The following is a 10,464-nucleotide window of genomic DNA, read 5'->3' as shown; positions in this document are numbered from 1 at the left end:
CGGCAAGTTTTGCCAAGGAAACAACTTATGGTCCATGGTTTAATAAAGTTTAAGCACGCCCCTTTGTAGGCGTATTGTCTTACATGTTATGCACCGGCCGTGTCAGACGTCTTACTACGAACAAACAATAGCCATTATGCATGCCGTGTATCACACAGGCTTTCTCCCTAGTACTAAAAAAAATTACAAGGCCACAAGTAGTTGCATGCAATAAATATGCCGGGACTTATTTCTAAAACGTCAAAATGTAGCATAGATTGCTATTACTCGTTGACACAACTATTATATACACAATATTGCTAAAAAAATGTGGCCACCACCTACATATATTTAATGTTGTTTACTCATATAATATATATAATATAATAACCAGTTAACTTTTATTAATGGTTAATAATATAATAACCAGTTAATAATATAATTTACTTTTAATTTTTTTAACGGCCAACGAATCCTTTAAATGAGCTACTGGAAAAATTCACCGTATCGTGATACACTTGTCTTCGAACCGGAGAAAACCCTCACCTAGGGCCGCAGCCCGTACTCGCCCGAAGGCACGACAATGCGGTGAGGTAAAAGCCGCTCAGTTTAAGGATTGAACTAGCGATCGCCGCCTACTCGCCTAATCTCCCATCATCACCAGGTGCCGCAGAAAATAATGGAGAGAGCATGAATCAAACTTGGGACCCTTAAAACAGCAAGTCTCTTAAAATAATGGTGGGTGTTGTAAATGATACATTGGGAGAAAAGAAGATAAAAACTATATAAGGGTGTGTTTTTTTTTCTCATTCTTTCAAGGAATGGAAAGAATATATTATTATTATTATTGTTATTATTATTATTATTATTATTATTATTATTATTATTATTATTATTATTATATTTTTTTCGTTTTTAATACAATTGTGTTTTGTTACTTGTCTTTTTTTGTCTATCAAATTATACAAGGTAATGATTCCTTTTATTCACATATGAGTAACCAAGGATCACAATGGAATGGAATGATTCATTTCATTCCGTTGTCCATTCCGTTGTCCATTCCATTACCTCGTCCATTCCGTTCCCTCATTCATTCCATTACCTCATACCTAACAGACCCTAAATTCATTCCATAAATTTTTTTTTTTCAATCCATTCCCTCTCCCACCCTTTATTAGCCTTCATCATCACCACCACCACCTCTGCCACCGCTTCCGCCCACCACTACCGCCACCACCCTCCGGCGCCGCTGACCACTGTCACCTCCACCCCCTGTCGCCACGTGCCACAACCACTGACCACCACCACCGCCGCCACCCTCTTCTACCCCCGCTACGGTCACCACCCACTATCTACTCCGCCGCCACTGCTACCCATTGCCGCCACCCAGCACCACAATCATCACCCACCATTACCACCACCCATCGACACCGCCACCGCCACCACCTGCCATCACCACCGATCACCGCCACCCACCGCAGTCACCCACTGCCGCCACCAATTACGACCACCAACATAACCCACTACCTATTTTATTACTTCGTCTTTTCCTGCCTACCAAAGAAAATAATGTAATGATTCATTACATTCACACATGGTAACAAGACAAGACCATGAAATGGTAATGATGCATTTCATTTCTTTGTCCATCCATTCCATTACCCCATACCAAACATACCCTTAGGGTTTAGGATTTATTTCTTAGGAGTTAGTAATGGTTAGATATAGTTTTTTTTTTTTTTCACAAAGAAGAGTTTTCTCATGATCCATCCCATATATGTGTGTGTGTGTGAAAATATGACAGGGTTATGTAAAAACCCACATTTCTCCTTCCCCCTTTTTTTCTCACTAGTCACCCATCTTTGTTTAGGCTCCCTCCTTCGCCCATCTTCAATCGGTCTAGATCTCATTGTCGCCTACCTCTTGTCACACTCTCGTTCACGACCGTTGCGGTTTTTCCAATGATACTTCACCTTCACGATTCCACTGTGTATCTCCACTAAAAAAGTTAAGTTGTTAGCTACTAAAACAATTACACATGCAAGAAAAAGTTCGAAAACCTTACCATGTTCTTCTAATAGCGGTATTGATTGACCCTCCGGTGTGCCAAAGCGACATTCGTCATACTGGGTTTTACCATTGTAGTTAGTAGCCCTAGACTTAGCCAACCGCTGTCTATGTTCCATACTTTCCACTGAAATGACCCATAAATCATTATAAAACAAAACCACAATACATATCATGATAACCTAAATGTAATAAGCACCCGATCGATCACCTTGTGTCAAACAAAGTCCGATATCTAACCGGGAAGGTATGTCCTTAAGGTGCTAAAGTCATCATTATCAAACAATTGACCATCAATCTCAAATTCCTTTCTATTGGTAGTATTGCATGCATCTATCGTAGTGTCATCACCAACTTTGCATGCTTTATCACCATGTGGTGTAGATCTTGTCACTTAGGATGTGATCATGGTGATACAACCCCTTCACAAAATATAACTTAGTCAACGCCAATGACATAAAATTAAATATTCATATACAGTCATCATCATTGAATATGTACTTACACAAAAGCACCTTACATGCATTGGTGTTGTGGAACAAACTCTTTAGTATGATTGTTGCCTGGCAAACAACTCCAATGTTATTAAATATGTATACGACACGAAGTAGATTAATAATAAATACAATTAATTTTTCCAACCTAAACATATGTAACACGTTTATTCAAAGTGATTTATGTTGTTTAGACACCTTCATAGTAGCTTGGGGCCACACCTTGACACCGAGGCAGTGATAGCAGAGCTAAAAACCAACAATGCTAATCTTTTCAAGACCAACATGTGACAAGGTCTTTATGGCACCGGAACTCCCATCAACATCTGAATCACTACATCCGATAGAGCTACTGCTTCCCCCTCGACGTGCATCAAAGGACAATCATAACGTCGTTACCTCGTCAGAGCATGGCTCCTACCTCGTCTGTAGTGGTTCATCCACATCTAGGTCAAATATGATCAATTAAGGCATATTAGGTAATATATGACCAAACACAAGGCATACAAACACATTCAAAAACCAAATAAGAACCGAAATACTCAATTAATCAAAAACACCTTAAACCAAAATACTAAACACATAAAGCACAATACAACAAAATACCCCTAACACATCAAGCCTAAACTCAAATCTAATAATAAAAATTAACCACTGACAAGTAATTTCAATATTCAAGGAAAAGGATCACAAAAATTAAGCATAAGATCTAATATTAAGTTGTCTATATCTACACATATGTATAAGCATATTCCTATTTTTCACAAGATAGATTGATATATTCACAAATCGATTAGGCGTAGGAAGTGGTGTCACGGTAATGGTGTCTCATTGTTGTGTTGTTCATTGATGACAATAGTTGATGATAGTTGGAGTGAGAAATAGAGTGGGAAAATGGAAATGACAATGACAAGGGTGAAGCATTGCAAACTGTGGTGTGGTGGCAGTTGGAGTGCTCGTTGAGAATGTCAATAGGTGAAGGGGTATGGTCCCAGATCTCGCGCCAGCATCGACCGCGAGTGACCATTACCCTTATCAAAACCCCCACCAGCCAACAACCTACTTGTGCCCACGCGCGGACGCGTCGACACAAGGGTTGAATCCAATCTATCTAGTGATGAAGGAGGACTTACCTGGAACATGAGAACGGTAGAGTGATGTGGCATAGCATCACATCTGATGTATGAAAACGGAAGTATTCACAGCGATGCGGCATCGCACCGCGTCCAGTGAACACTTCTATCAATACAAGGAAGCTGGATAACAGCAACAGTCACCACAGGCGACGATGCGGCCAGCACCGCATCTCGCGTATTTCTTGATCACAAGCAAGAGACGCGATAACATCAAATGTTACCGTAGGCAGCGATGCGGCTCGCACCGCATCCTATACGCTCGAACAAGTGGGACTGACACCACGGTGCAAGTGGAACCAATGGCAGTCACCTGTCAGGTCTACGTAAGCGACAGACTGACGTGGCGTCGTCTCCCCGGCCGACATGTCTGACACACCTGCAAAGGGGCAGCATGCCGTCAGTCTATCCATCCACCTCCTCCTTCACTCCTCGGCTATAAATACCAACCCCAAACCAGGTTTGAGGTTTCTCTTCACAACTCTCTCACTACTACTACTATCTTACTTTGTTTCCCAAGCAAATTACTGATTCTCACGCCGGAGAGTGGTAACAAGGAGCACCCCCACCCCATCCTCCTTGTTACGAGTCACAGTTTGTTTCCTTGTGCAGGAGATCAACCCACCGGTGATCCAGCCAGCGATCCTCGAGAGGAAGGGATTAACCCTTCTTGACGAGACCAGTGAGTTAACCCTGCCCGGTTAACCATTGTTTCATCAATAGGGTAAATCATTTTCAAGAAGAAAATGAATTTTGCAGCCACTGAATCTAAGTAGACATACCAATTTTTACAGAATTATCAACGGTAAAGTCATTGCAATTTACAAGACCAACTTTGAGATACCAAACTACATTCCCAACCTCCTTTGGATACACATGGCCGATTTTAATTCTCAGACCACAAACTACCAAGGAAAATAGATCCATTGGATAACTGTTTTGTTGGGATAAAAATGCGTTTAATGCTAACTATAACAAATTAAGAAACATATAAATGATCCTTTGTTTTGATATGACTGAAATTAGGAACTTTTGATATTAGGTTGTTGTTAATCAATGTGCATGCACAATATACATGTCCCATTGCACTTAATGTATACATCGCAAATGTTGATGAAAAGCCAGAAGTTTAGTTGGAATGAAATTAGTTAGGTATTGGTTTTCTAACAAGATTAACAATGAAGAATTGGAATGGATTCAAATATTGAAGATTAGCACCCATAAACATCAATTTATTGAAGATTAAGGTGGATACAAGTCAAAGATGAAGATTTAGAGACTTATTATTAACATATGAAAACTGATATCACCAAGTGAAGATCAATGCCGAACCAATAATTGAATCACTTGGGAATCAAGAGAGGTATAACAGATTGGTTTTTGTATAATCATAACTAACATCTAAAAATATTATTTTTAGAAAGTCTTGATACTTTTCCAAATATATGTTATAAAAATCTAAATAATTTTTATAACACAAATAATGTCTCAAGTTTATAAAAATTGTTTTAATTTGAAGTTTGAAATTTGAAATTAAGTAACTAGATGTAACTTAATAATTCATGTAGGAATTCAAATTACATCCACATTGAAAGACAACAATACTTTAAATAGTTTCAAGACAAAAAAAATGGGAAAAAAAATTTAAAACCTTTTACGAAATCTCAAAAGTAAACTTACATTTTTGTGTTAAATTTATTTTTAATCTTGAGGTCAAACGGTATCTTCTTGTGACTTAAAAATCAAATGAAAATGTGTTAGAATGGGCTTGGTAATGTGTATGACAATTCATAACGTTCACAACATAAAACAACAAACAAACAAGAACTAGCTATCTGACAGTTGACGCCAATGACCGCGAGAAGGGTTGTTATGCTTTATCTTGTTTTTTTGTTATGTCTGTAAATAGATCCAACATCTTTTATTCCAAACCACCACTTTTGCTCTAAATTCTTTCCAATATTATTCTAAATCACATCTCTTTAGTTCTCTTGTGATTCAAACTCCAAATTAAATAGAGAATCAAAATCAAGATCATGAGCAAAATAGAAGAGTTGTTCTACAACTAAGTTTTTTTTTTGTTCATTCTTGTGTTGAGCATTGTACTGTGAGCATTATTTCTTGTTGTATGAGAGATTTGTAAGGGATGTCACTAAGTTTGTTTAGTGATTAGAGATAGTACGTGGTGATCACTATCACTTGAGATTAGTGAGATGAAAACGACGCGCACTTGATATGAAAGAGTGAGACGTTTGTACAAGTTGATCACTACCTTTGCTTAATAAGATGCTAGTCTACCAGTGATCTCTACCTTTTAGGGAGATCGCTAGTGGAGCACCTCTCGATTAGAGGATCGGGGTGAGGACGTAAAGGGATTAGTTAACATCCCTTGAACCATTATAAATTGGTTTGGTCACTCATTCCCTTAAACTTTTTACTTGCATATCTTATTAATTATTGCTTACAAGTGTGTGGTTGGGTTTTAACAAGTGATTAATTAACTTAGAATAGTGATTAACAAAGTAATTTTTAAGAAAATCTATTCACTCCCCTTCAAATGATCTTAAAGAATTTAATGCTAAATCCATAATATATGATGCTTTGCCTAAAAATGAATATGAAAGAGTTTACATGTGTAAAAATGCTAATGACATTTACAACAATATGCGTTATTCAATGTTGGTGAAAATAAAAAGATTAAAGAGGGTTATGCTAGATTTAAAGTTCTTGTTACTATCCTTAAAGCTCTTAATACTAATTATTCTAACAAGAATCATGTAAGGAAAGTTTTGAGATACCTGCATCCAAAATGGAGAGTTAAGGCTACTACAATAGAAAAATCAAAGGATCTCAATGTTATTCAAATGGAAGAACTTATCGGCAATCTTAAAGTCCATGAAGTGATCATGGAGAAAGATGAAGAGATCACAAATTTCAAGAAAGAGAAGAGTAAATCTGTTGCACTAAAGGAAAAGAATGTAGTATTATCAAGTGAAGATGATGACGATGATGATGAAGCAATGAGTTGTGATGAAGAAGAATAGGCTATGTCGGTTAAGCAGTTCAAGAAATTCTTTAAGAAAATAGGAAAGTTTAAAAGGAAGTATGATGATCAAAAGAATGTATTCAGCAAGAACATAAAGTCTTCTCAAGATGAAAAGAAATGTTATAGATGTGGAGATTCAAACCATTTCATAAGTGATTGTCCTAAACTACCAAAGAATGACAAGAACAAAGCATTTGTTGGTAGAGCTTGGAATGACAGTGACGAAGATGAACACATGGAAGCTAAGGAATGTGCTTATCTTATGGCTCACAAGACAAGTGAGGTAAATTCCGAATCATCATATTATAGTGAACGTAATGATAGTTTTGATGAGCTTAAGCTACAATACAATGACTTTTGTGATCTTAGTGACAATGTTATTCAAAAGAACAAGCTTTTGACATAGAAAAATAAAGAACAACTTTGTGAAATAGAGAATTTTAAAAACAAAGTTAAAAACATTAAAGTGAAGCTAAAACTTCCATAGAAATCATTGTTCAAGAGAGAACAATGAGTCAAATGTTTTGAAAAAGAAAATATTGATCTTAAAGATACGATGAAAGTTTTTCTCGACAACATAAACAAGTTTACGGCAAAAGTGATGAAAAATGGATGACATACTAAAAGCACAAAAACCATTGATTGACAAAAGTGGTTTAGGTTTTATAAAACTTGTGATAAACCATATACAATTGGCGTTAAAGTTTAAACCATAATCCTTTGTCAAGTTAAGGTAGATGGCGTGAAAGTTGATGCTAAACCACCTGAAGTGAAGTGAAGAAAATGACCAATGAAGAGTTGACGAGGGAAGGGGCAATTTCTTTGCTTGGCGGATCAATGTTAAAACAATGAGAGGGGGGGGGGGGTTATTTTTAATACACAATATAGCCGTACCACAAGGTCCATCCATGTAGTTAACTCTTTTTTAAAGAATTACGTCTAGTTAAAACCTTTCTTGGAAAAATTCACCAAGATATAAAAATATTGAAGGAAACACTACACATAGTTCTAGGGGTGTAAATGATCAAGCGGAGCCTGAGTTCGACTCGTTTAACTTAACATATGAGAGCTCAAACTCGAAGTTGGCTCGTTTCGAGTTCTATTTTTAAAGCTTGAGTGCAACTTGTTTATTTTTATCATTAATGTATATTCTTTTAGCCATTTTTGGTATGTATTTTATTTATAATTTTAAATATAATGTAATATATAATATTTAGTTACTTTTGTCATAATTTTTATATAAAGTAATAATTATTACATAATATACTTATTTAATATAATAAATAAAAGTTATATAAATAGTATGCTCGTTTAGTCTCACAATCTAATTTGGGTTCGATAAGTGTAACTCGAGCTGGACTCGACAAACTTTTTGATTTGAGCTTTTTCAAGTAGCTCACCCACGGCTTGGTTTCCAAGATACTATAGTTAGTTATTTCTATAGTCATGTCTCGTTAAAAACCTTTCAAGAAAGTGAATAACATGAAATCACCGGTAAGACCATCCGTAGTGGTATCAATTTTGGCGTTTTTCCTCACCAATAACACCCAAACACGCCCACCCCCACTACACCTAGGCGTGTTTAGGCGTTTTTTTTTTTTCAAAAATTGCTCCTGCGCGTTATTTAAATCACGCCACATGCATGCTTTCTCAATTCTTGCTTGGCCAATAAGAATATTCCAACAAATATTATTTAATTTATTTTTATTTTTTTTAAATAATTGGGTATTAATTGATGGGGCATTATCCCACTACGCCTATTTGTGAAAAACACCCATAATGCCTCTTTGCTGACTGGAATGACACGTATCATACAATACCCATGAATGGAGGCATTATTTATGTGTACCACTACACATATGTTCTAATAATATCATGCATGGATTCTTGACCAAATCTTGATATTCAATGAAAAAAACCTACTAAATTTAAAGCACTAAAGAAAAAGGAAATCATCATCTGTCAATGTATCGATATGAAGATCCCAAAACGTGTCATGATCAGTTCCCACCTCCGTTGCTCTAACTGCGGTGGCGGTTGCCGGAGGCGGTTCCATCACAGGAAACTGAAGTTCCTCCGGTGCAACCGTGTTTTCTTGAAAACCCAACATTGAATCACGGTCACTACCCACCTCCTCCACTCCAGATGGCAACTGCACCGTGTTTTGCATGAAAATGGACCATAACGAACCATTATCACCTGAGGTTGTGTCTGGTGGTGGTGCAAACGTATACAGTTGAAGATCTTGAAGTGAGTCATGATCACCTTTCCCCTTGTTCACTGTCTTGTTAGTGGTGGTTGTTGGATGCTCTATCATAATGGTTGGGTTATCGCAGCCGATCAAGAGTGGGAAGTTAACCTTGGCTCGTGAACCATGGAACTTAAAAGCAGCTTTATCATAAGCCAATGCAGCTTGCTCAGGTGTATCAAATGTACCAAGCCATAATCTGGCCTTTTTCTTCTCCGGATTCCTTATCTCCGCGGTGAACTTTCCCCATGGTCGTCGTCTAACGCCTCTATATCGCCTCCACTCCGCCTCTCGGGTTTCCTCCTTTAACCGCCTTTTCTTCATCTTACCTTTGGCTTCGGTGCAAGGTAGTTCTGCTTGGCTTGATTCCATGAAGCCTGGATACATACAACATGAATTTTTTTTATTGATAGGTGGTCTAGGAAATTAATAAGAGTTTATAGAACGTTTCTGAAACATGTTTGATTTCTAGATAGTTTGCTTCCTAGGTAGGTTACTCACCAAATTCGCTTATATAGGGAGTAAACTCAACATCCACTTCTTTTTCTTGAGGGTCATGATCATCTTGATCGTTGAACCTAGGGAACATGTTCCCGAACAAGGACGGATCATTGAGATGTGGTCGAGTATATTGGAGACCAGGGTAGTCGAAGGAAGAATGGGTTCCAAGGGTAAACATCCGTCTAGTGCCAAGATTTATGTTTTACCATGTAAGGAGAGGATAATCTCTGTGCACTTGATCATGTCAAACTCCAAAACTTCAAACAAGCTTTATAGGAAGTGAATGCCTTTATAGGAAGTGAATGCCTACCTAAAGTCATTGATAATTAACAATGACCTCGATCAAATTGTAATTTTAAAAGGTACTAGTTTTTTTTTTATATCGCGCGTTGGGGCGAAACTGAGTAAATAATAAAATAAAACAAACGTGATTTGACAATAAAGCATGTTGTTTAGAAAGTTAAACCATTAGAACGATTTAGTTTATCATCGTACCGTTTTATGATACCAGATAAATACTTTATTTTGAGTATAACCTCGTTATTTTAACAAAACTTATAACGGAATGTCAGGGAAAGAAATCAAGCACAACTACGTACTTAAGTTTTTAGAAAAAAAAGTTATAAACGTAACTTATTAAACAAGTATCAAATTAATCGATAAATTAATATATGTTGAAAAGAAGAAAAAAAACAATTATTAAAAAAAAGGTAAAGGAAATATATGTTTTAAAAAAAGAAAAATATGTTATTAAAAGTAAATATAATAATAAACTATTATATTATAATATATTAAATAATAAAATAATAAAAAATTATCTATTATTATAAAAATAAAGCTACTATTCATCATCCCTCAAAATCAGTATATATATAATTTTCGTAATTTCACATCACTTAACTTAAACAAGATAACCCCATCAGGCTAGGAACTAAAGGCGTGATATTTCAAAGTTCTTTGACAAAACCCGTCGTTTCTAAAAAACAAGGACCACTT

The 10,464-nt window shown here is 36.5% G+C and overlaps 1 protein-coding gene across 1 annotated transcript; it reads right to left on the bottom strand.

Moving 5' to 3' along the window:
* Positions 1–8,470: 8,470 nt before the first annotated feature.
* Positions 8,471–9,693, bottom strand: LOC110905036 (ethylene-responsive transcription factor 12). The gene is made up of 2 exons (XM_022150922.2): positions 9,469–9,693; positions 8,471–9,344 (listed from the first exon to the last, which is right to left on the bottom strand). The coding sequence occupies exons 1-2, from the start codon at positions 9,644–9,646 to the stop codon at positions 8,656–8,658; spliced, it is 867 nt and encodes a 288-aa protein (XP_022006614.1). The 5' UTR covers positions 9,647–9,693; the 3' UTR covers positions 8,471–8,655.
* Between the last annotated feature and the right edge of the window lie 771 nt (positions 9,694–10,464).

The sequence above is a fragment of the Helianthus annuus genome, chromosome 17, assembly GCF_002127325.2.
Source record: "Helianthus annuus cultivar XRQ/B chromosome 17, HanXRQr2.0-SUNRISE, whole genome shotgun sequence".
In the NCBI taxonomy this organism is placed as follows: Eukaryota; Viridiplantae; Streptophyta; class Magnoliopsida; order Asterales; family Asteraceae; genus Helianthus; species Helianthus annuus.
The sequence above is the reverse complement of the archived record's forward strand: the minus strand, read 5'-3'. Positions and strand labels throughout refer to the sequence as shown.

Coding starts and splice junctions, on each gene's coding strand:
- LOC110905036 (XM_022150922.2), bottom strand. CDS start 9,646: ATGTTTACCCTTGGAACCCATTCTTCCTTCGACTACCCTGGTCTCCAA. Junction 9,345..9,468: donor TCCCTATATAAGCGAATTTG/GTGAGTAACCTA, acceptor GTATGTATCCAG/GCTTCATGGAATCAAGCCAA.